General features: G+C 36.2%; 2 protein-coding genes across 3 annotated transcripts in view; one reads left to right on the plus strand and one right to left on the minus strand.

The window, feature by feature from the left end:
• The window catches only part of LOC141298774 (stonustoxin subunit beta), a 17,376-nt gene extending 1,715 nt beyond the window's left edge, over nt 1-15,661 (plus strand). Inside the window, exons 2-5 of the mRNA XM_073829120.1 lie at nt 8,358-8,393; nt 10,903-10,965; nt 11,070-11,209; nt 14,875-15,661. Coding sequence (XP_073685221.1) covers nt 8,358-8,393; nt 10,903-10,965; nt 11,070-11,209; nt 14,875-15,285 — 650 coding nt within the window. The 3' untranslated portion in view covers nt 15,286-15,661. The remainder of the gene's footprint in view (nt 1-8,357; nt 8,394-10,902; nt 10,966-11,069; nt 11,210-14,874) is intronic.
• Nucleotides 15,662-18,039: 2,378 nt separating this feature from the next.
• On the minus strand, nt 18,040-25,612 carry akt1s1 (AKT1 substrate 1 (proline-rich)). Of its 2 annotated transcripts, none has more exons than XM_073840786.1 (6): nt 25,482-25,612; nt 24,264-24,888; nt 23,913-24,183; nt 23,735-23,818; nt 22,095-22,264; nt 18,040-19,137 (listed from the first exon to the last, which is right to left on the minus strand). In XM_073840786.1, the coding sequence occupies exons 2-6, from the start codon at nt 24,645-24,647 to the stop codon at nt 19,000-19,002; spliced, it is 1,047 nt and encodes a 348-aa protein (XP_073696887.1). In that variant the 5' UTR covers nt 24,648-24,888; nt 25,482-25,612; the 3' UTR covers nt 18,040-18,999. The 2 variants fall into 2 exon arrangements, with proteins under 2 accessions (XP_073696887.1, XP_073696896.1); XM_073840795.1 differs by lacking the exon at nt 18,040-19,137 and adding an exon at nt 19,155-21,275.
• Nucleotides 25,613-27,412: the final 1,800 nt, after the last annotated feature.

A 27,412-nucleotide genomic window follows, 5' to 3' on the forward strand; every position in this document is an offset into this window, starting at 1 on the left:
TGACAACAAATTATTATGAGAGGAAAGATGGTCATACAAGACCTTGTACGCTCTCTCGGGCCTGCTTATATTTTAAGATAAGCATGTTGTCAAAAATCCTCTAGACTTACATACTATTTAAAGTACTTCAAATGCAGACATATGTACACACATGGAAGGCTTTATTATGTGCTTTACTCAGCATTTACATATACTGTAACTATAAGCCCAATACTATTACTAAGTAAATCACTGCATAATTTCAAATGTTTCCAAGTTCAATATCACACAGTAAGATTGATATACAAGTGAAATGATCAGCATTCAACAGATGAATCTTCTTTCAGGTGTTAATATAGTTGCATGGTACCTCTTTCACCCGTCTACTCTAACATGTCGCCCTCATCTGTCAGCTCAACAACTCTCTCTCTGTTTCTCTCTTTGACTCTCTCTCGCTCCTAATTTTCACTCAGTTTTTTTCAATTGTAGTTGTCTTTTAATTTGAAATTTGTGGTCATTTATTTATTTATTTTAATTTCAATTTTAATTTGTAATATTTATTTTTTCATTTTTTTAATATTCACTTAAATTCACTTAAAACGACAGACAACTAATAATAATATAATATAATATAATATAATATAATATAATATAATATAATATAATATAATATAATATAATATTTTAAGTACTGCTTTTCTCCTTTTTAGGACCTTCTTGCACATAAGTAAATATGTAACATTTAGTAATATAATATAATATATTTTAAGTACTGCTTTTTACCCTCTTGCACCTAAGTAAATATGTAGCATTTAAAATATAATATAATATAATATAATATAATATAATGAATATACTATAATATAATATAACATAATATAATATAAAAATATATTATTTAATATAATAATATTTTAGTACCGCTTTTTACCCTCTTGCACCTAAGTGAATATGTAACGTTTAATAATATAATATAATATAATGACTATACTATAATATAATATAACATAATATAATATAATAAAAATATTATTTAATATAATAATATTTTAGTAATGCTTTTCACCCTCTTGCACCTAAGTAAATATGTAAAATTTAGTAATATAATATAATATAATATAATATAATATAATATTTTTAGTACTGCTTTTCTCCTTTTTTGGACCATCTTGCACATAATTAAATATGTAACATTTAGTAATATAATATAATATATTATAATATTTTAGTGCTGCTTTTCACTTTGTTAGGACCCTCATGCACCCAAGTAAATATGTACCATTTAAAAATATAATATAATATATTTTAGTACTGCTTTTTACCCTCTTGCACCTAAGTAAATATGTAACATTTAATAATATAATATAATATAATATAACATAACATATCATAATATAATATAATAAAAATATAATTTAATATAATAATATTTTAGCACTGCTTTTCACCCTCTTTCACCCTGCTTTTTCTACTCTTTCACCCTAAGTAAATATGTAAAATTTAGTATTATAATATACTATAATATACTATAATATAATATAATATAATATAATATAATATAATATAATATAATATAATATAATATAATATAATATAATATAATATAATATAATATAATATTTTTAGTACTGCTTTTCTCCTTTTTAGGACCTTTTTGCACCTAAGTAAATATGTAAAATTTAGTAATATAATATAATAAAAATATAATTTAATATATAATATTTTAGTACTACAATTCACGTAGTAACATTTAATAATATAATATAATATAATATAATATAATATAGTATAATATTTTTAGCACTGCTTTCTCCTTTTTAGGACATTCTTGCATGTAAGTATATACGTAAAATTTAGCATTATTATATTATATTATATTATATCATAATATTTTAGTACTGCTTTTCACCTTCTTGATCCTCTTGCACAGAATGAAATATGTAACATTTAAAAACATAAATATAGTAGAATAGAATAGAATAGAATATTTATAGTACTGCTTTTCTGCTTGTTAGGACACTCTTGCTCCTTATTAAAAGATGAAAGGAGGCTCCTACTGGTTTCTTATTGACTTATCAATGATGACATGCCGCCTTCTTGATCACAGAGGTAATGAAGTGTAAAACCCTCCACAGTATCTCATCTCCACAGCTCTGCCATCCTTGTTTTATTTATGCCTCCTGAGATTTAGCCAAGTTGGGTCTGACTTACTGAGCAAAGCATTATCTGGCAAGATTAGACATCACATGTACATGGTACACCATGAGCGTGTAATGCTCAGCAATCTAAGTCAGCATGGAAACCAACTCAATCAATGTTAAGAGAGATCTGATCTAACCAATATCTGAGAAGGTCTCTTATGCGAGCGGGTAGAATGTCTTTCTGAGGACTGCGATGGGTCACACCTCTGAAATCTCCCTTTACAGACATGAATCCCTCTATTTGTGCATCTGTCTGTTCATGTTATTTTCCATCGGGCCTGTTTCAAGTAAGCAATCAACAGAGGGCCGACATTCGGCATGTGCTTTTCAACACTCGGGGGCCACAAGATCATATCCGTCGCCTTCCCTTTCAAATCATCATGCATAGCGTCTCCTTGATCCAGCCACCAAATATGAACCATACAAGCATGCCCGTGACTGCTGGGTGCATAACAGGCGTTAGCCAGGCACGCTACGGACGTGTCCAACACAAACAGCTTGCTTTCTGCACTGTCATCACGAGCGAAAGACAGCAAAGCCTAGCAAAGACCCTGAGGTCATCAACATAGCTGCTGATGCTAAAAAGAGGTGAAGTTCAAAGTTACTCCACGGTTGTTCCAGTTGATATCATGCCAGTTTTACTGTAAATATTTGATAAACGCTGACCACATTTAATAGTTAGGTTATAAATTATAATGTAGAAACATAATACAACATGGATTTCCTACAATGACATGCTCACAGTTTCCACTGGGGTGAATAATCTGACCTTTTCAAACACTTAATTCACTTCAGCCCCTGATCACAAACTAACTTTGTCCAAAAAAAAAGTTTTCCATTAAAATGTATTTTTTAAACAAGGTTTAGGTCACCTCCAGAAAAAAAAAATCCTGATAATTTCCTCACCTCCTTGTCATCCAAGATGTTTATGTCTTTCTTTTCTCAGTCAAAAAGAAAGGTTTTTGAGGAAAACATTCCAGGATTTTTCTCCATACAGTGGACTTCGAAGAGGATCAATGGGTTGAAGGTCCAAGCTGAAGTTAAATGCAGCTTCAAAGGGCTCTACACGATTCCTTACGAATACAGATCTTATCTAGCAGAATAATCAGTCGTTTTCTAAAAAATAGAAAATAATGCCAGTCTTGCATTAGCTCGATTTCACACATTATGTAATCAAAGGTCATTTGGGAGTAGGCAGAAGTACTGACTCAGTGTTTATAAAGTGAATGTGCATAGTTTTTTGCCCTACCCTACCTTTTTGAACCGAAGTACACAGGTGAAGATCTAACCATGTGTGACCTTTCCAACGTGATTATGTAATGCGTGAAGTTGAGCTAGTGCAAGATGAGCATTTGTGGTAAAAGTATATAAACTTGTATTTTTTTTTTAGCAAATGACCAATCGTTTCGCTAGATAAGACCCTTATTCTTTGTCTGGGATCATATAGAGCCCTTTGAAGCTGCACTGAAACTTCAACATGTTGATCCCCATTAAAGTCCACTATATGGAGAAAAATCCTGTAATGTTCCTTAATTTATTTTAGACTGAAGAAAGAAATACATGAACATGGATGACATGGGGGTGAGTAAATTATCAGGAAATTATTATTCTGGAAGTAAATTAATCTTTTAAGAAGTACGATAGTTTATAAGGCAACACAACTTTTCTAGAGAAAATAAAAATGTATTTATAAGAAAAAATATATATATATATCAGAGGTTGCGTTAGACTTTAACATTGTCCGTCATTTCGACGGACAGGGTCTTAAAAAATCCATCATAATCCATTAATACATATTAAAAAAAGGGCACGAATTTTGCATGTTAATATGAAAGAAGTTTACATATAAATTTTTCTCAGGTTTTTACCTGTATTTTTATTATTACACTTTTTAAAAAAAAAATTTTTTTTATTACGCATTGCATAGGTTTAAAATAAATGTCCGTAAACTTGACAGATGTTGTCCTGACAGAAACTTACTAGTAGTTTTTTTGTTTTTCTACTAAATCTTATAATGTTTTCTGAATTTATTTATTTTATGGAAAACAAGAAAAAAATGCCACATTTAAAAAAATGAGTTAAATATGGACTAACCCAACGGTTAAATTTCTCAATTACATTTTTAACCCAAAAGTTGGGTTAGTCCAAATTTGAAGGTTAAAACTTAGCATTTTAATATAAAATTATATTGAGAAAATCGCCTTTAAAGATGTCCAAATGAAGTTCTTAGCAATGCATATTAGTATCAAAAATTAAGTTTAGATATATTTTAGTGGTGGACCGTTATCAGCTGAGACTATTATCGGGCGATAAAAAAAATATTGCCATTAATCTATTCTCAAAGTTGGGTTGGGAGCTAGGTCTATACTACACAAGCTATGATGACTTTCACCTTGATATTTTAGCACGGATGTATACCTAGCCGAATTGCACTGTAGGGGGCGAAAACGAGTCTTCGAACCTGTGTGTGTATGCCTACTGTGAAATTTCCACATCAAACAAGACGTGCTAACATGGATGCAGCTATGAAGCCGCCGGGTTTGCTTCAGGGCAGGGGCGTTGCTAGACCCTTTTTACTGGGGCACGTGCCCCATTGAAAATCTGATGTGCCCCAGTAAAATCTCAAATTTGAGTTATAATTTACTTTGATAATCCCGAAATAAAGACATTAAACAATATGCCCGTGCGCGTCTGTGTATTTAACATCTCAAAGACGTACTTTTAGTCATTATTTGGGTAGCACACATATTCTGAATGCCTTCGGCAGAATTCAAATTAGCCATTTCAATTTAGATTATTCTAGATTAATTCCAAGATTACAGTGAGATTAATCTAGATTAAAAAAATTAATTATGCCCAACACTAATATATTTATTGTAGGAAATTTACAAATTATCTTAATGGTACATGATCTTTACTTAATATCCTAATGATTTTTGGCATTAAAAAAAATCAATCATTTTGACCCATACAGTGTATTTTTGGCTACTGCTACAAATAAACCCATTCTACTTATAACTGGTTTTGTGGTCCAGGGTCACAATTATGTGTTCCTCTGGTGAAAGATGTGAGTGAACAGGGCTTTGTGAATGATCCCTTATTGGACATTTGGGATTTTGTAACAAGGCTTTCACCCAGACCCCCTTCCATGTACCTCTTGTTTACAGCATTCTTCCGTTCATGGTCATTCTCCACCGAGTCCCCACTCACGAAACACCAAGGTTGAATCTCACACCAGGGAGAAAACCCTGACTGGAAGAGCTGTCAGCATGGCTTCGAATTGCGTGAACATAGCCTCGACATCCGACATTTTTAGACCTTTCTGATTTGTTTTATTTTGGAGCTCTGCTTCATGACCATGCTTATAGTCTAGTATGCTGGCTGTCATGCTCAACCCCTCCCTCCTGTTCTTCCTGACTCCCTCCATACCAGCCCCTATAAGGGAGAGGTCCCGAAGAGAGGCTGAAACAGGCTATGACTGATGGAGTGACCTGTCAGCAGCAGTTGCTTATCTCTAGCCCTGATCCCTTTACCACCTCTGTTCCCTTCGCTCCTGCACCATCCATTCCTCTATAACGCCCTCTTTAAGTCCCAAGCAACTGATGGAATTTATATGTGCACCAGGATTATATCTAAGGTTACACTGCAGAAAGATTAATGGCTGCGACATTTGCTTCTTTTCATTATCCTCCATTTGTATCTCACAATTACTTGATGGCCTATAAGGGCTTTCCTGTCATAATGTGCGTAGAGCATGTTTCTTTGAGAAATAAAGATACAAAGCTGTCACTGAGGTGGTATCCTAAGGTACAAATACTAAAAGTTACATCTTTATATCTTAAGGTACATATTAGTAGCTTTTGAAAGGTTACCACCACAGAAACAGCTTTGTACCTTTTTTCTGAGAGTGTATAAGAAATTAAATAAAAGATAAGGATGATGATGGTGACCTTTGAACAATCTGTTCTTAGTGATTGTCAGCAAGATCACAAACGGTGGGGGTCTTGAACAGGTGTACAGTAGTCCCCGTCCTATATGTGACCCTGGACCACAAAACCAGTCATAAGGTTAAATTTGACTAAACTGAGATGTATACATCATATGAAAGCTCAATAAATAAGCTTTCTATTGGTGTATGGTTTGTTGGGATAGGACAATATTTGGGCGAGATACATCTATTTGAAAATCTGGAATCTGAGGGTGCAAAGAAATCAAAATACTGAGAAAATCACCTTTAATGTTGTCCAAATTTGGTTCTTAACAATGCATATTACTAATCAAAAATTACATTTTGATATGTTTACAGTAGGGATTTTACAAAAAATCTTCATGGAACATGATTTTTACTTAATTTCCTAATGATTTTTGGCATAAAAGAAAAATCAAAAATTTTGACCCATGCAATGTATTTTTGGCTATTGCTACAAATATACCCCAGCGACTTAAGACTGGTTTTGTGGTCCAGGGTCACATATGTGCTGAAACACAGCTGACCCGATCACTTAAAGGTGCACACCGCTGTCACGAAGACCCATTATAGTGATGTCAGTCACCTCTGTCCCCTCCCACTGCCTGAACCATGCAACCAATCAAACGAGAGTCTAGAGTACAAACCAGCATCTCAGGCTTGCTTAAACGTGACTGAGGAATTACTGACAGCATGACTTTTTTGCTGATGGTAAATGATATAATTGAAAGTGAGACAATTCTTCGTGGAGTAACTTTCAACCTTCTTTTTCAGTCAGCTGACAACCAAACTGTACACCGTATAGATATATAAATCATACATATATATAATAGTCTTTTTTAACCTTAACATATATAAAAACTAAACAATAAAATATATAAAAATTACCTTAAAATAAGATTTATTTGAAGAGCAACACTGGAAAAGATATGAAGATTTAAGTGTATAGACTGTTTCACATTTCTTTTCAACATTTTTAAATTTCAAAAGTATATCACTAAAGTAAAACAAAATACACTTGCAATTTGTCCAAATATTTCAACATAAAATCTAACATAAAGTCTATGTTTGTAGTAAAAATACACTTTTAACAGCTATATCTACAGCATTTATTAATTTTAGTTAATGTTAATTTCAGCATTTACTACTGCAATTATTAAAATCACAAGTTGTTTGTTAACATTAGTTAATGCATTGTGAACTAACATGAACAAACAATGAACGACTGTATTTTTATTGCCTAACATTAACGAAGATCAATAAATACTGTAATAAATGTAGTTCATTGTTCGTTCATGTTAGTTGCTACATTAACTAATGTTAACACCTTATTGTAAAGTGTTACCATTCTCTCAAAATATCAGTTTGAACATTGTTACTTGTCAAGTAAGTTAATTAATTTAACATTATTCTTTTAAGATTTCCAGATGTTTACCCAGAAAACCAAATAAAACATACCTTTTATTGAGGAATGCTCATTGCAGGGCTCAAACCTGCAACCTTTCCTTTTCCGCCCTGAGTTTTACCCACTACAACACTCCATTTGCAGGATATTATGCGTTTCATTGTTACAGTGACCTTTCCCTTCTTTGCCACCAATCTGCTGCTCCAATTAACACTTAAACTTTCAAAAATAGCTCCAAGGCACCCAATGCCACCGATAATTATGATAACCTAAGGGAGCCGCTAATATTAATGTCCGCATTAACAAAAGGTGTCAAAAATGTGTGCGCTGTAATACATGAGCCAGAGGACTGCAGATGGTTTTCTCAGAAGGTGCCTGAGAAAATCAACAGTAACGAGAAAAGTGTTAAACCTGCATGCCCAGTGCTGGACATAAACATGCCAACACCACTAACGCCGTGGAAATGAAGTGCGGCAGAAACAAAAATGTATTCTTGGAAACTGCTGTCAGAGCCTCTGATGTGTGTCCATGGTGAATGTAAGTTTAGGCCTAGCATGCTTCTTAGATGTAACCTAAACCCTGACAGGCATGGGTAAACTGTATGATTCAGTGCTAACAACAGTGGGGGTAGATGAATGGCATACCACAGGGTGATATATTGCGCACGAGAGGTAAGGAAGAGGGATCAGAAAAGCAATGTAAGGAAAAGGAAGACTCTAGATTGCTGGCGTAGCGTCAATATCATTTCCAAAGTGGTTTAATGGGAACTTCTGATGTTAACTGATGTACATTTTCACCCCTACAGGAAGAAAAGGATCAAGAGCAGAAGCAACTCCCGCAGGTATGCAATCCTACTGAGCTTTCACTGTCCTAATCAGAGCGCCCCCTGTTGCAACAGCTGCTTTCCAAAACCCCACCCTCCAAAAACATGTCAGCAAACCTACAAAACTATTTTTTCTAAAGTGACGCAACAGTGACACCAGTTACAGCAGCAGGAAAACATCTTTGTTGCCTCCTCTGAGCCCACTGAGCGTATATCGTCTAACTGACCCTTCGCAAACAGATTGATTGACAGGCAATCTGACCAATCATAACGCAGAATCAGCCATTTTGTCCGACAAGGAAATCAGAGAAGAGAGTAGATTAACGTCGGTGGACTTAAACTTGAAAAATTGTGTGTATTGATGTCTTTCCTGAGTTGAAATAAAATTCGTTCTGATTTGTTCATTCATGTTTATTTTGTGCTTTAAGTAAAGAAGAAAAGACAATCGGTTCACATGTCGATTGATCTAATAAAGCAATACAGTGATCTGTCACAATTGTCAGCATGTTGGGGTCAGTTGACCCTTCACAAAAACCCACCGTCCTGTTGCTATGTCTGACAATCAGTGCCGCTCTCACACTACACATCATGTTCTCACGCAGTGAAAAATACATTGCGGAGCAAAGAGGAAACTGACACTAAAACTGAAACTGGTTACTTCTGGTATAAAACAAGGTGTCAGTTTTAAAATGTTGTAATTTTGAAAGAAATTCAAACAATAAATACCGCATTGATATATTTTAAGATCAATAAGTGCAAGTTTCTTTCAATTGAGACAGCTTAGACTCAAAGTTAATCTACTCTCCTGTCTGATTTGTTTGTCCGACAGAACAGCGGATTTGGCACTATGATTGGTCAGATCACCTGTCAGTCAAGCTGTTTGTGAAGGGTCATTCGAGAATGTATGTGAAAAAGTCCCGTGAGAGGAGGCAATGCCTTCATCGCACTATGATTGGCCTATTGCGCTGTTCAGGCAATAAGATAAATGTCATTTTCGTGTGCGACCCGCATCCAGAAATTGCTCTGAATTGATAAATATTGTTGTTAATCAGGAAGACTGATTAAAAAGTAAGTACATAACTCTTCTACTTAGATATCACCGCTTTACATCAAATAACATTCAAATCTGAAACCACTTGAAAACATAATTTGCAAGATTTTTTTTTTTGTAATCAATCAATTTGGTGAGTTAAAGTTACATTTCTGTCTTAGCCATCGTGACACCACAGTGTTTACAAAACTTTGATGACTGATGATCCAAAAATAAGCCGACTGTTAAAAACAGCTGAAAGTCTGAAGAAACTTGATGAAAAATCTACTGTAACAGAACAATAACTACATTTTAAAACTACCTGGAAAATGTGTGAGATGGAACATGAATTTACATTAAATAAATAATTAAAAAAACATTTATGACACTAAAGTATTTGAATACTTTAACCATGTATTTAATGTTATATTTATTCAAACCAAGTATAAATTTAATGTTAAGCATTTTTACATTTATTCCCAAATTTATTAAGAATGAGGTAACAGTTTTCAGATATTTTGTGCATACTTTATCCGTGAACTCAAGTTCAACTGTTGGACTTGTCACTTGTTTTTGTATGATCATTCATTAAAGCTCGGTAAACACTGCAAGCTTCATGATGGTCACAGATTATTACGGGGCTGTTTAGCCAAATATCTATCACGTTTTTTCTAGGATTCTGGCAGTTTGACAGTTTATCATGGTTTTTCCTTGACTGTCTTTAAATGAAACAGTTGCAGAACCACCGTATTTTAATCACAATCCAAACAAACATGCTACATGTAGCATGAGCAGTTTTTAATGTAAATTAGATTACAATTTCAAAACTGAAAGCAAAAACTGATTGGGCTGACCTTAGCTTTGTGATATTATGATACATAAAATGAAATAAAAACAGCAGACAGGCTAAATGAAACGTAAATTCACTCTCTGACAGCAGGTGGCGCTTATGAAACAACGGCAAAACAGCATTTCCTTGGTTACTGCTGTGAACAAAACAGCCTTGCTGTTTTAAATACAACATTAATATGCATTATACAGAGGAAAGATGAAAAGAAAATTCTATCTAAATTATTCTGAAAACAGTCAGTTTCCCCCAGAACAGTTGAACAGTGAACAGTTAACTGTTACCTTAACTATACCTTTAATTTCATCAAAGTCAATGCTCACTAAAAACAGGCTCGCAGATCGTTATTCCAAGTCATTTAAGGTATGGAGAACATACTGTTCTTATTATAGTACAGATACCTAGATCAAAATAGCATGTAAATCTGAAAATATGTTTTGTATGTGCGATCATTACCATGACTTTTTCAAGGTGAGTGCTGCTGTCTTTACACCTCTCTGTCTTAATTGTGTTAATGGGAGGGGATCGTAATACAATGGAAGTCGCATGAAGCTTGGGCCTCCAATAGACAGCTGACATTTTAATAGGATTATGCAGTCATGGTATAGTATATAATGACCTCTTGCTCTTTTTTCTTCCCTCCATCACAGAAAAGGCGCCACCATATGAACCCAACATCACTGAACCCAGTACTAGAGCTGATCTGATGAAATGTACGTATGAATATTACAGGGACTGTCTTGTTTCTTGCATTTTGTATGGCTGTATATTATAGTTTACTAGGCTTCTGACCTCTGAAATGTTATTTTGCCCTCAGACTGGATACAACTCTCTCTGGATGACAGAACTGCTCAGAAAATGTTGTGGCTGTCAGAAGGTGGAGCCAAAGTGTCACGTATGTCAGAGGAAGTGTGTCCTGTTCTAGACAGGCCAGAGAGATTTGAACATTCACCACAGGTATGTAAGTCTCTCTGTCTGTCTCTACATTGTTTGTTCTATTGTGTGATCTATAAAAAGTATTTTTGAACAGCTTATGTAATTCTTTCTTCTTATGTTTTTAAGGGTTAGTTCATTCAAACTTTAAAATTGTCATCATTTACTCACTCTCATGTTGTTCCAAAGACTTTCGGTCATCATTAGAACAGTTCTCTCAAATTTCTTGTCCATTGATCGAAAGTTTATGTAATTAACATTTTCAGGCTTCACAAACTACATGAAGACATCATGCAAATAATGTGCACTACCAGTCAAATGTTTTTGAACAGTAAGATTTTTAATGTTTTTTTTTTTTTTTTAAAGAAGTCTCTTCTGCTCACCAAGCCTGCATTTATTTGATCCAATTAGAGCAAAAACAATACAATTTTGAAATGTTTTTACTATTTAAAATAACTGTTTGTAAATACATATAATTTATACATGTGATTTATTCCTGTGGATTCAAAGCTGAATTTTCTGCATCATTACTTCAGTCAAAATATCCTTCAGAAATCATTCTAATATTCTGATTTGCTGTTCAAAAAAAACATTTATTAATGTTATTATTATTATGTTGAAAACAGCTAAGTAGAATTTTTCAGGTTTCTTTGATAAATAAAAAGAACAGCATTTATCTGAAATAGAAATCTTTTGTAACATTATAAATGTCTTCATCATCACTTTTGATCGATTTAAAGCATCCTTGCTAAATAAAAGTATTATTTTTTATAATTTCTCCCCTCTTGAAAAAGATGATACTGACCCCTAGCTTTTGAATGGTGTAGTGTATAATGTTACAAATGCTTTTTATTTCAGATAAATGCTGATCTTTTGATCTTTCTGTTCATCCTATTCATCCAGAAAAATTTACTTAACTGTTTTAAATATTGATAATAATAATAATAATAATAATAATAATAATAATAATAATAAATGTTTCTTGAGCAGCAAATCAGCATATTAGATTGAAGACCAGAGTAATGATGTTGAAAATGTAACTGATCACAGGAATAAATTACATTTTTAAATATATTCAAATAGGAAGCAGTTATTTTAAATATTACAAATATTTCACAATATTACTGCTTTTGCTGTATTATGGATCAAATAAATGCAGGCTTGATGAGCAGAAGAGACTTATTTTTTTAATCCTTCATCAATAATGACAGGAAGGGAAGTGGGAGAGAGATAGGGGGCGGGATCGGGAAAAGGTCCTCGAGTCGGGATTCGAACACGGGACGCCCGGAGCGCAACGGCGCCAACAGAAGAGACTTATTTTAAAAAAATAATAATAATCTAACTTTTGACTTGTAGTGTATATAAATATATTGAGTAGTTTAATCCAAGTCATGAGACATGACATTTTATATGATGAAAAGTTTTGATTTAGGTTTTTATTCACACATAAGCACAGATTTAAAATAAATAAATATAAACAAAAAATATTAAAGGTGCCATAGAATGGAAAACTGTGTTTAGCTTGGCATAGTTAAATAATAACAGTTCAGTACATGGACATGACATACCATGAGTCTCAAACACCATCGTTTCCTCCTTCTTATATAAATCTAGTATTTGCAAAAGACCACCGAAAAATAGGTCAATTCCAACATAACACCGACTGTTACGAAACAGTCGGTGTTACAGCCGAGATCGTTAATAGTTACGCCTCCAACATTTGCATCGCCCAATCATCATTAACGTCAGTACATCACTAAAATAAGGCAAGCCACTGAAGGGACACGGTCAGCTTAATGCTAGCGCTAGCCTGTTACATTGCAGTACATATGTACATACTGTTACATTGCAGTTAAATTTTACTTACCACATAAATGGAGAGAGATGACTAAGCTGATGATGACGAATGATTAACAGATCCTGAGCATCAGTAAAGTATCAAAACTTGTGCGGTAAGTCCTTGTGTCGCTGCAGTATAACATTACACAGAGCACATGTGTCCAAATTCAGGGTCTGCATCCTCCTTAGGATCCTTCCTACCAGGTTGAAGGAGGAGGGGTCCTCCAAAGACTGCAAAACCTGGAAGTAGGTGTCAGTGAATTTGGACAGCCTACCCTTCTTTCAGTTCCCTCCCTTCCCCGTCGCTCATATCCTGTCGCCTAGCAACCGTGAAAGCGCTAAGCAAGAAGTAAGGTTATCTGTACTGCACAAAACAAAATAACTACTCTTTCATCCCTAAAAGCGTTAAAAACATCTTCAATCACTAACAAGAAATTAGCTGTGTGTAAGGGGATATTCACACAGGCAGTAAGAAAGAAGCTAGTTTACGAAAGTGATGTTTTTTAACATATATACATACAAATGTAAAAAAAAAAAAGCTTAACGCTAAAACCAAAGGCCTAACTAGACAACCGCTGTAAAAAAATATTTTTTGAAACGGCAGTTTTTTTAAAACTTCCATCATTACTACCGCTTGCTTCGTCCGCCATTATTTGAAAATTCTGGAAGCGCTCTGCCGAAAGGAATTGTGGGATAGGTAGGACGGGAAAGGATCCACCAGACCCATCCTTCCAATTCGGGGAAAAGGAGGACGTATTTGTGGGCCGCATTTGAAGGATCCTATGAATTTGGACAGCCTTCGTCGCGGCGCTGTGACGTAACATCCTTCAAATGAGTCCTCCGAAGGATGTAGACCCTGAATTTGGACACAGTCAAGTGAGAGTAAAATGTCGGAGATTCAAAACGGCAGATTCAACAAACCGCATATTAAAAGCTGCTAGAGCTCCGTAATTAAATAAATATTTCCTCCATGTGCGAGATATTGAGATGAGCAGCTCTGTGAAACAGCCAATCAGAGCAGAGCTCACATTAATATTCATGAGCCTTCCAAATAAGCCAATAACAGAGCATTTCATTCTAGGGACAAATTCTAGGGTTGTAAATTGACCTGTAAAACCATTTCTGGATTTTTTTTGCCCTTTCCTGTGCCATATACCTTCTATGTTGATCAGAGAAGACAATTTAACAATTTAAAATATTGTATCAATGCATTCTATGGCACCTTTAACAAAAACTTGACTTAGAAAGTCATAATTATGACATGAATCGAAATTGTTGATTATGATCATGATTATGAGACAAAAAGTTAGAATGAAAAGTTGATAAGTCAGACATTCTAAATTAGAATGATAAGGTTTAATGTAAATTATGGAAAAAAATGTTGTCATGATTATGACCTCACTTTTTTGTCTCATAATATTTCGCTTTTTTTTTTTGTAAATGGGCTTCCATAGTTCCATGTATGTGATTCTATTTACTCATGAACAAATCATTAGAGTCTAATATTTCAATGAATCTGATGATATGGTTTACAAAAATCAGTCTGAATGATTCATTCACTCACAAGTTCATCTGAGGAGGAAAGCTAAGCAAGTTTGAAATGACACAAGAGTGAGTAAATGATGACAGTATGTAATGCAGAAAGGCCTGTTCACACCAAGGAAACTATATTGTTAAAATCACTTTTAGTATGTTTTTTTTTCAGCTGATAAATGATAAAACATTGACACCTAATCAGAATCAATCCTGCTGGTGTGGATGCTAAAATAGTTATCGGTCTTGGTGTGAATGGGCCTTAAGACTGTCTGTCAACAACTGCTGCTGGGATAACTCACAATACCCTTCTGAAGGTGCTGTGTAAGGAGGGTCTTCTGGGCAGTCGTGGGTACTGGGAGGTGGACTACGAGGGCTGGGTGGTGATCGGAGCAGCCTGTGAAAGCGCAGGGCGGAAAGCTAAGGATGGTCCGTGTGGCCTGGGAGAGAACGACCTGTCATGGGGTGTGGGCTGGGCCGGATCCTGCTACCAAGTCTGGCACAACGGAGAAAACGTCGAATTCCAGGCTCCCCTCTGTCCCACCATCGGCATCTACGCTGACCAGCCAGCTGGCATCCTCAAGTTCTTCCTGGTTGAAGATGGAGAGAACGGCTCCAAGGAGGTCAGACTGATTCATCGGTTCTCAACCAGTTTCAAGGAGAAGCTCTTCCCTGGTTTCTGGGTGGGCAGGAACTCCTACTGCTGGATCCGAAAGAAGGATCAGTAGTGGGGTGAATACATGACGAGAAGTAGGGGTTGGAAGGAAACAGGGTATGGGTGACATTAGAAAGAGGACAGGAAAGTTTGAGAAAAAGTCATAGGTAAGGAGTAAGATAAAGAAAAAAGTTATCTAACAAACAATACTACTGAAACTGTAAATGGAGACTTGCATACTAAATGAATCTGCCTGTTACTAACCACTAGGTTTGTTTAAAATGTAGTATTTTAGTATTTTACCAAGCCGTTTAATTGGTGTAGCATTAATCTTTATACTAACGATTTTGAATAGTCACTGTATTAATTTTATATTCCATGTGATGAGAAATGCAAATACTGTAGTGAATATGTATCTCTGTGGTCTAATAAACTACTTCAAAATAGTAGTCATGAGTGATCTTGGGGGTCTAACACACACACACACACACACACACACACACACACACACACACACACACACACACACACACACACACACACACACACACACATGTTGGGTTTACATGTTTTATTGGGACATTCCATAGGCGTAATGGTTTTTATACTGTACAAACCGTACTTTCTATCGCCCTACACCTACCCTACACCTAAACCTAGCCCTCACAGGAGATTGTGCACACTTTTACTTCCTCAAAAAAACTCATTGTGCATGATTTATAAGCCTGTTTCCTCATGGGGACCTGAGAAATGTCCCCACAAGGTCAAAATCTACTGGTATTCCTATCCTTGTGGGGACATTTGGTCCTCACAACGTGATGTATACCAGGTACACACACACACACACACACACACACACACACACACACACACACACACACACACACACACACACACACAGTGGAGATCAAAATAAGATAATTTATCTATATAACCTATTTCCTAAATTTCAATTTCACTGCTTAGTCCTATTTGATGTTATCCTAACAGAAGTAGAAGGGCAGTTTTTAAGCATATTTCATAAAATAATTGTATTCTGCAGCACAGTATAAAAACTCAAATGAGATATTTAAAAAAGAACTCTGATCAAAATTAGAGAACACATACAGATACCTTCAAGTTATTGGTGTTAATCTGGCACCTGGTGGTAATTTCCTTAATTATATGACAAACCCTATTTAACTGGTAGCATTTCTCCAATTCTCACTGAGATTGCAAGATGGCGGGCTGCTCTGAGGTGACTGAAACCCTGTGGCAGGAGGTTGTCCAGATGAAGGCCAAAAGGATGACACTTTCAGCCTTTGCAAAGTGTGTATTCTTGTGGTGCCATCATCACCCATTCAGAGTAATTTATGGCATTCACAGTTTATGATTGGCAAATACAGACCTGCAAATTCTTTGGTTTCATAGCATTTTTTGTAGTTGAACCCTTTCCAACAATGGTTGTATGATTTTGAGATCCATCTATTTACACTGAGGACAACTAAGGGACTCATATGCAACTATTACATAAGGTTAAAACACTCACTGATGCTCCAGAAGGAAACACAATGCTTTAAGAACCAGGGGTGTAAACTTTTAGAATTTTAAAATCAGGGTAAATCGAACTTACGTTGTCTTCTGGGAAACAAGTATTGTCTGTAGCTTCTGAAGGGCAGTACTAAATGTTCAAAAGTTTACAACCCCAGCTCTTCAAGTATTGTTTTTCCTTCTGAAGCATCAGTGAGTGTTTAAACCTTCTGTAATAGTTGCACATGAGTCCCTCAGTTGTCCTCAGTGTGAGAAGATGGATCTCAAAATCATACAGTCATTGTTGGAAAGGGTTTAAATACACACAAATGCTGGAAAAAAAACAAAAACAAAGAATTTGTGGGACCTGAAGGAATTTTCTGAAGAACAGTGGGCAGTTTAACTGTTCAGGACAAACAAGAGACTCATGAACAACTATCACTAAACAAAAAAAAAAAAAAAAAAAAAACCTGTGTATCACAGAATCATGTGTGACTATATGTAAACATGCTTTTGTGAAATATCTTATTCATGTCAGTACTAAATAAAAACATAAATTCGACTTTTTATCTCATAACAACCTAAATTTTGGCTTTTGTCATAATTGCGCTAATGGACTGGGAATGAATTTAAGATAAATCGCTTTGTTGTATTAGTCTACTCATTTGTAAGTTGCTTTAGATAAAAGAGTTTGCTAAATGCATAAACAAATGCTAAGGGATAGCGTGGAGTTACTGTACATGCCAAAAGAACACCATCGCCCTCTGCTGAGGACAGGAAGCATTGACTTTGCTCAGAGACCTACACATGTGGGACCCTGGACCACAAAACTAGTCATAAGGGTCACTTTTGAAAGATTTATACATCATCTAAAAGCTGAATAAATACGCTTTCCACTGATGTATGGTTTGTTAGGATAGGACGATATTTGGTACGAGATACAGCTGTTTGAAAATCTGGAATCTGTGGGTGCAAAAAAAAAAAATCTAAATATTGAGAAATCACCTTTAAAGTTGTCCAAATGAAGTTCTTAACAATGCCTATTACTAATCAAAAATTAAGTTTTGATATATTTATGGTAGGAAATTTACAAAATATCTTCATGGAACATGATCTTTACTTAATATCCTAATGATTTTTGGCATAAAAGAAAAATGTATAATTTTGACCCACACAATGTATTTTTGGCTATTACTACAAATATACCTGTGCTACCTAAGACTAATATTATACCTAATATTTTCTTCAGCCTGCTCGACCACACCAAGACAAAATCTTTGGACTTTTAAATGCAAGTAAGACACAAAAGGCAAAAGAATTCAACAACAAACAACTTGTTTATTCAAAACGCATTTACTTAAACATTTAACAGGTGTGAAATGTTTAAGATGAACACATAGCTGGTTGACATCTGTAGTGTTGTAAACCCTCATTTTTGACATATCCTCCAGTCTAGCAAGATTCTCGAGAAGTTATTATACTAATCAACAACTCGTATTTCTGCATTCGTATCAGTTATCAGCACAATAATCCGTTGTAATGCAAAAACATGTAATTTGTGGATGGAAAAATCCAAAACATTGGTGTTTCTGAAATGTTTTGTCCTCTCATTGTCTTTTGCTGCACAAAGCATTGATTTAGAAAGTCTTCAGGACAGTATCTGAAATAAAAGTGAGTGCACACAGGCAGAGAGTGACATCATTTGCAAGCATTCACATTAACATCTAGTCAGCTTTGGCGAACCTGCCACGGAATATACACTCCTGAATTCACATCTGAACACAGCAGTCTATATATCCAGGTACGTGTAGTGTTTGCTAATCTACAATGCTCCTCTGGTGACGGATTTGCAAATATGCTCATATTCTATCGGTAAATCCCACAACTGCAGAGGACAGTTACTGGGTATGATTAGTAATGTAATGATGTACATTTGTTGTGTTAGTGTTTGTCAAGGAAATGCACTACGTAGCTCAACTCTGCCGCAACCATCCGGTCAAAACCAAAAAAGAAATTCTCCAATTAAGACTTGCTTATCAAACCTCTCCTCCTCCTGCTGCAGATGTGAAGGGTCGGTAAAGGTTTCACCACTTTCAGTGCCATAGAAATACTAATGATATGTGGGAGAAGCTTCAGATTTGGCAACATCTTTGCTAAAAACGTCCATCAAACTCTCCAGCTCTGTTCAAATCACTTTCACACACAAACATGCTCACGGTTCGCCCTCCTCTCATTCTCATGCACGCTTAAACATACATACGCACACATTCGTCCTCTCTCAGTGCTTGAGAGAGAAGTCGCCCGTGTTTAGGCGAGGTCGTGGCAGAGCCCCAAACATCTCCGTTCCGTCTGTGGCTCCAGGGACGAGCAGGGCTTTCATACTGGCAGCTATGTGGTCCAGGTCTGTACAGCCCACCTAAAACAAAAGCAGTGTCTGGAAGTTTAGTTTGGAAAGATAATAGGTCACAGATTATGAGTTACACTATTTAAAATGTAATAAGTAGTGCAACTTTGAATTACTTTATTAAATTAATGTAACTGATTACATTTGATTACGTTTCTAATGATTGTTTTCAGTACTCAACAATGATTAGAGGTCGACCGATATATCGGCCGATATTTGCCCTTTTTTAATATATCGGCATTGGCCGATATCCGTGTTTAGTAGCGCCGATTTAAAGTCAGGCACGTCTGCGGGCAGCCCTGTGTTATTGGTGCGGTAAAGCGCGCTGCTATGAAGGACCCCAAGCCAAAACTTTTGTAAGATTAAATAACAGTTCTGAGAGATTAATGTAAGGCTTAAATTCTGTCCTATGGCCATATATTTACTATAAATTACTAGTAAACTAAGAAGTGTTGCTTTCACTTAGTGAAAGAAAAGCATTGAACCGTTGGGGAACTGCAATAATGCTACGGCTGGTTAAAGGTTTGCTTGCAGTTAAGTTTAAGGACTGTAGTCGAAAACGATCAGCAGCTTGCTTGCTAACTTATTAGTCCCAGTGTTATAAGTTCTGTTTTATTTTTCCTCTATTGGAGTCAGAGAATTTCACTCTGTGCGTGGGGTGGAGAAGGCGGCAGCTCTCACAAACAATGCAGCGTTGTGATTACTCCGCCTCGCTCGGAGACAGTGATGCACGGATGGTGGTTATATCCGCGGGTCTGGTAATAAAAAAATGCATTCTAATTACTTGTGGGTGGGTCACGGGTGGATGAGATAAATCAATAATGATGTAAACAATTACATTTTCTAAAATCTGAACCTGAGTTATGTGGTCAGGCCCGTGGCACCACCTTCCTTTTAAATATATTTTGATGATTGCACCTGATGTGCCCGGTCCCGCACCGTCCTCTCCGTCACCTCAAATACTGCGAGTTTATACCTATAGTCTTGTCCAGATGTCAGTAAACATTATTTTTTTCAGCATGGATTTGGCTTAAAAGCATGAGTGATTAAGCCTATATAAGTGTGCTGTACTGCAGCCCTGAATTAAAGTGACAGCGCATTGTTAGCTGTAAAATGAACATGTATTGACACGGAAATGTGGTGATTACACCATAAATGCATATAAATGAAGTCTACTGTGTTTTACAGTCAACACGTGGCTTTTTGGCTAAGTTTAAAAACTAGGAAAAGTGCTGCTTCTGCACCGCATACGTAACACACACGAACTGCATACGCACTGTATACGGAGTATGTGTGAAACAGGCATAAAAGCGGGTTTTATATCGGATGTGTGAAAGCATTTCAAGTTTCTCTGTCTGAAACCTGTCTCTGTCTGAATAAGTGAGTGTGTGAGTGAATGAGGTGAGTGTTCTCAAATACTTATTCAGCACATGGGCCAGCTGCAATAAGTAGGCTGCTATTTTTATTTTTTCTGAGTTTTCAAGAATACTAAATTGAAACTTTATTTTTTTTTACATGGTTTATTAATTTTTTGTTATTAAATTTGAAAAATTGAAGTTCCTGTTTCAAAGTTTACAGATAGATGGCTAATTTGTATGCCATTGATATGTTCAGTGTTCATGTAAACTGTTTAATAAGCACTTCTGGCACTTTTTTCGAGTCTCTTCATTAGTTTTGTTTTTCCTGTAAATGATTCAATAAATACCGTACCGTGCCATTCGTATTACCGTACCGTGAAGTTTTGATACCGTTACATCCCTAGCATCCACTTATTTTGCTTACCCCATTGGCAGATTATTTAGCTTGTTTCAAGCAATTTACTCATTTAATTCCAAACCTATAAGACCTTTGTTCATCTTCAGAACACAAATTAAGATATTTCTGATGAAACCCAAGAGCTTTCTGACCCTGCATAGAATGCAACACATCTGACACAGTCAAGGCCCAGAAAGGTAGTAAGGATGCCATTAAAATAGTCCATGGGACTTTAGTGGTTCAGCCATAAATGTTATGGAGCTATGAGAATAACCCAACAATTTCTTCTCTTCCATGTCAGTCCTCACTGCGTGTTCATGAGAGTATCAATGTATGCATGTGCATTCCTCTGCTTGTAAACAAGGAGCAGCGCATCCAGGTTTTATGCAAGAACGCTGGAAGAAAAGAAATTGTTGAATAAAGTCATTTTTGTTTTCTTTGCACACAAAAGTAATCTTGTAGCTTCATAAAATTAAGGCTGAACCACTGATGTCACATGGACTATTTTAATGATGTCCTTACTACCTTTCTGGCCCTTGAATGTGTCAGTTGTTGTTATGCTTGTTATGTTGTTATGTTGGGATGCACCGATCCGTATCGGCCGATCACTTGCACGTTTTGTCAGTAAAGCCGGTTCTGTAATCAGCGGTAAATGCCATCAGGTGCGTGCTTTCACGTTGAGCCGTATATACTACACACAGCCGTTGTTTACCGACGAGCTGTGCAAATCAATGTTCATTATCAGTGTGAATGTGCGCAGCTCGTCAGTGAACAACGGCTGTGTGTAGTATATACGGCTCAGCGTGAAATCACGCACCTGATGGCATTTACCGCTGATTACAGAACCGGCTTTACTGACAAAACGTGCAAGCATGATCGGCCGATTCGGATCGGTGCATCCCTAGTTGTTGTCTATGCAGGGTCAGAAATCCCCTGCATTTTATAAAAAAAAAAAAATATCTTAATTTGCGTTCTAAAGATGAAGAAAGGTCTTTCGTGTTTGGAACGGCATGAGGCTGAGTAATTAATGACAGAATTTTCATTTTTGGGTGAACTAATTATGAAACCATCTCATCAATGAATGATACATATAATTTTACACATGCTTTGTATTGAAAGTGCATAATTAATCTGCAAAAAAAGGTCATTTGAATTGTCGATCTCTATGATGCTTCTGTGGATGAGGGCATGTATGAAGCAGACGTGTAACTGACCCGTTCTCCACTATGGGAGTCACCCAAATGGGCATGGTTGTTCCTGTAGCCCCACACTGGTATAGACACGGGCAGTGAACGGGCCATTGCCATGGGGTTAGAAGTGCGAGACGCTAGGTGACCCATTGCCAAGCCACGTGGAGGGGGTGGAGCTTCCTCACTCAGAGAGCCTGAGAGCAACAAAACAGATACAAATATATGAACGACAGCAATAAAAACACATAGATGTTACAGTGTCATAATTCATGATCTCTTTGATCAACACTTACTACAGGAAGAATTACTGTTTAAAAATGACTTTACTGTGTTTCCATGACTTTTCCCTTTCACCGAATAAGGGTTTTAAAATATATTATATTGGTACCATATCAGTTATCGGCCAGTTTGGGGTTGGTAAGATTTTTTAAAATGTTTTTAAAAGAAGTCTCTTATGCTCCCCAAGGCTGAATTTATTTGGTCAAAAATACAGTAAAACAGTAATAGTACATATTACAATTCAAAATTATTTGACATTATTTTAACATTATTATTAACATTATTTTATGTATATTTTAACTGTCATTTATTCATGTTATGGTAAAGCTGAAATTTCAGCAGTAATTACAAGTCTTTAGTGTCACATGATCCTTCAGAAAGCATCCTAATATGCTATTTTGCTGCTCGAAAATCATGCATCATTGTTATCAATGTTGAAAACAGCTGTGCTGCCTAATATTTTGTGGAAACCGTGATGCTTTTTTCACATTTTTTAATAAACTACATTCAAAGCTACAGTATTTGATCAGTATTTATCTTTTGTAACATTTTTAAAGTCTTTACTATACCTTTTGATTATTATATGATGTGTCCTTGCTGATTGAGAGTATTAATTTAAAATAAATAAAAAAAACGTACTGACTTTTGAACAATGACGAACCTGTATCTGTTAAAATTGTATATATTTATTTATATTTATTTTCCTTATTTTTAACATTTAGAAAACCTTCAACATCACCTAACAGTCTCTTAAAGTTATTAATTTAAAACACTAATAATTAAAAAAAACACTTGTAAATTAAATTCATTCATTCATTCATTTAATGTGACCCTCAACCACAAAACCAGTCATAAGGGTCAATGTTTTGAAATTGAGATTTATACATCACCTGAAAGCTGAATAATCAAGCTTAAATTAGGATAGGACAATATTTGGCCAAGATACAACCATTTGAAAATCTGGAATCTTAGGGTGCAAAAAAAATGAAAAAATTCAAATATTGAGAAAATCACATTTAAAAAGTTATCCAAAGTTAGTTCTTACCAATGCATATTACTGATCAAAAATTAAGTTCTGATATATTTACAGTAGTAAATTTACAAAACAAATTCATGGAACATGATCTTTACTTAATATCCTAATGATTTTTGGCATAAAAGAAAAAATTTGATCATTTTAGACCACACAATGTATTGTTGCTACGTATGACTGGTTTTGTGGCCCAGGGTCACAAATAAATTAAATAAGCACTATTTTTCATTATGCACATCATAATTCTATGATGCATAAATGTGAAAAAACAATTAGGCGATAACATTTAAGTAATTTTTTGGCATTTACCGGACTAATAATAATAGTAATAACGATAAAAATAATAATTCACCATCAGTGCTCTCCTCCTCCCCATCAGACTCAAAAAAGGGCTCGCAGTCTCGGGACAGAGAATCCTCATCCATTGAAAAGACACCTTATTAAAAAAAAGAGAAACCCATTTGATTTCAATTCAAGATCGGAAATGACAAACACCTCCTTACATGAAAACAAAAAATAGGTGCATTTACCTGCCGATTCATTCAGGTTACGTCTCCTCCCATCCAAATCTTCTTCCTCTTCCTCCTCTTCCTCATCCTCTTCTTCCAAGTCCACAATTTCCGTACTTTCCCTTGCCTTCTCATGTTCCTCCATCGCCACTTTCTCCCTATCCCGCTCTCCGTTCCCATGCTGACCACCTGGCTGGCCAATGGCAGCGGCCGAGCTGTAGATCGACGGGTAGCTCTGAGAATAGAGCCTCATGTTGGGACTAACAGTCCCGACTCCGTCTCCAGTCAAGCTCTTTGGAAACAAACATAGTAAATTATAAGGCGTTTATGTGTTGTGATCAAAAATGCATCAAAATAAAAAAAGGCACTCACCAGCCTGTCAGATGGCACATCCACGCTCAGTTTGGCTCCTCCGTCCTGTGTATTCAAACGCGTGTGTCTTTGAGCCGTCAGCACAGTGGTGGAATGCAAAACTGCGATGTCATCCATGTATCTCCGTGAAGACTCAGCTAGGGCCCCTGGTCCCCAAACGTGATATGCGTAATCAAACTTCCGCACCTGAGATCCGCCGCCTTCGTGATTCCTCGTTCCGTCCACCTCAACCCCAGAAGGACGGAATTTCTTATACGCGGTGAGAATGGCCAAATCACAACCGGACGTCTGACTGTAAGCCTCAGCAGCAGCAAGCAGAGCAAGCCAGCTCTCCTTGTGATTATCGGGGATCTCGGGGTTAGAGGATTTGGTGACAGAGGCCATGATGTGTTTATGCAACAACCTATGGCTCTGTTGAACCGTTTTGGAAATTCGTTCTTTTGGAATGTTGAAATGCTGGTGTGTGAATGCGTTTATGAAATGCGTTTTGTGGTTAGCACTCTTTGGTAATGAGAACTTGGTTTAGTTAATGCTGATGGGACTGTTAGTAGAGGCACATTTGAAATGGGTGACGGTGAGAGAACTAGGGGAGAGATGGGAGGATGCCACCACTTTTTGATGTTACCTGGAAAAAGAAAAGAAAATATGCGTAAATATATATGGAGAGCACAACATCAAGCTAAAATAAACATGCATTTTGATTGGGAACTGCAGAGCAGCTTGAAAACCAGTTTGTTTGACTAATCAACAAGCTCATCAAGTGCTGTGCAACAAACCCCCACTCAATTTGACGGCTACGCCTCCATTCCCCCGCACGTGTAGCACACGTACACGTTTGTATGGGACGTTCTCGTGTTTTGTAAAACGTTAAAAAACATTTTCAAGGCCTGTTTGTGCAGTTGCATGCAGCGGGTCTGTCTGTTTCTCGCGTTTTCGCGACAACATGACGAACAGTCAACCTGAATTCTGCTGCTTTTGTTTGTTTGTTTGTCACTGTCAGCTTTAATATGCAGTTTGCAAAATCAGCGGCTGAACAGCAGGGTATTAGCATTACGACATTAACTGCTTTAGAGCTTGTTCATTGGTAAGTGGCCAAGTGAAATACACAGGCCAGTGCGCTCCAACGTTAGCAATGCAGCTAAAAATCTATTTCAGTTTTGCACAATTAAAATTGCATCGGGATGATTCGAGAAACGAAAAAGCAAGTATCCGACTTACCCTCGTAATATCCTCCCTCCTCTGTCACAATCGTCCTTTGCTTCTAAACTTTATTAAACCCTCTTTGTTAGGAGCCTGTTACCCGTGCCTGTCTCTCCCCTAGACTCCACCGCAGCGACGCGCACAGCGCTGTTTACAGTAGGAGCAGATCAGTGTTGCCAGATTGCGCGAAAGTAACACGCAAATGGTCTGAAAAACAAGCACTAAATAAGCGACCTGTTTTTTTTTTTTTTCATGCGTTCTTTGTGTGGGTTGATCAATTAGCATAGAAACACGCACACAAAACATAGATTTACACAGGGGTTTTTATTGTTTTCGATTAAACGGACCCCAAATATGAACAATATTGTGCAAAGATGATTGTGCCAGTCATCCATCTACTGTATATATTTTTCCCAATATTTAGTTTTTTTTACATTACATTATTAAAGGAATAGTTCACCCAAAAATGAGAATTCTGTCATTAATTACTCACATGTTGTTCCAAACCTGTAAGACCTTCGTTCATCTTCAGAACACAAATTAAGATATTTTTGATCAAATCTGAGAGCTTTCTGACTCTGCATAGACAGTAGCTGAAATGTTCCCTATAGGTCCAGAAACGTAATATGGACATCGGTAAAATAGTTCATGTGACGTTAGTGGTTCAACCTTAATTTTACAAAGCTATGAGAATACTTTTTGTGCGTAAAGAAAAAAAAAAACTACTAATTTCAACATTTCTTCTCCTCCAAGTCACCATCCTCCATCCTCATTATCGACACATTTGCACATCATGGGGCTGGAAAAGCATATGAAATGCCGAAAAAGTGGGTGCACTCTGGGAATAATTCATAGTACTCTCCAACATGGCGCTAGGGTTACGCAAAGGAGAAGAACTGTTGAACGAGTCGTTATTTTAGTTTTTTACTCAACAAAAAAAAAAAGTATTCTCGTAGCACTGAGCCACTGATGTCACATGGACTATTTTGTTGATGTTCTTGGTACCTTTCTGGACCTTGAACGTGATAAAACCCTTGCTGTCTATGGCGGGTTAGAGAGCTTTTGGATTGTATCAAAAATATCCTTTAAAGGATTTTACAGGTTTGGAACGACATAAGGGTGAGTAATTAATGACAGAAATTTCATTTTTGGGTGAACTATCCCTTTAAGTGTTAACAGCCTAGTCATTACAGCCGCTAAAACGCTATCTACAATTCAGTACAACACTGACACTGCTCTTATTCATTCTGCAAAGGCAGATCACAGCAAGGCCAGAATGCGCGTAATAAGCGGATCTGGCAACATTAGAGCGGATGCACGCGCGGTGATCTTGCGCGTACACGCGCCAACAGATTTGCAGAGGTAACGTTCAGAAAGAACAAATAAGAGCAGGTGTGACATTGAAGGAAGCTGATAATAAATAGTATATAATGATTTACTGGCCTCTACGTGTTGTAGGATAATGTTTTGGTGCACAATAATGGTCCCAGTTCACTAGATTGACATTGTACTTTTTCATAATATTTTTTTTTTAATTAAAGAGCAAAATTAAATTTCAATTTTGGCGTATTTTTACTCACCCCAATGTTGTTTACAAATTACTGTACTTCAACAAATCACAAAAGGAGATTGTTATCTCTAGAATGGCATCCTTAGTTATCACTGCATATTTTCCCCATGCAATGAAAGTGAATGGTGACTGTCATTCTGGCTAATCTCTTTTTATGCTTCATAGGTTTCAAACGCTTTAAAAATGTGTAAATTATGACAAAATCTATGCTGACAGCTGGAAAACTTTCAACAACGATTTCCTTTACGATTCTGACATTTGATTTGTATCACAGATCATTATAATATTGTAAAAATCAATAAACATATGCTTAAAAAAACATACTCATTATCAACAGCTTCAAAATAACAATATAAAGTCGACGTCATGCTTTATGCCT

Source organism: Garra rufa, chromosome 1 (assembly GCF_049309525.1).
Source record: "Garra rufa chromosome 1, GarRuf1.0, whole genome shotgun sequence".
Taxonomy (NCBI): domain Eukaryota; kingdom Metazoa; phylum Chordata; class Actinopteri; order Cypriniformes; family Cyprinidae; genus Garra; species Garra rufa.

Coding starts and splice junctions, on each gene's coding strand:
- akt1s1 (XM_073840786.1), bottom strand. CDS start 24,647: ATGGCCTCTGTCACCAAATCCTCTAACCCCGAGATCCCCGATAATCAC. Junction 24,184..24,263: donor ATGTGCCATCTGACAGGCTG/GTGAGTGCCTTT, acceptor TTGTTTCCAAAG/AGCTTGACTGGAGACGGAGT. Junction 22,265..23,734: donor GGAGGAGGAGAGCACTGATG/GTGAATTATTAT, acceptor TGTTGCTCTCAG/GCTCTCTGAGTGAGGAAGCT.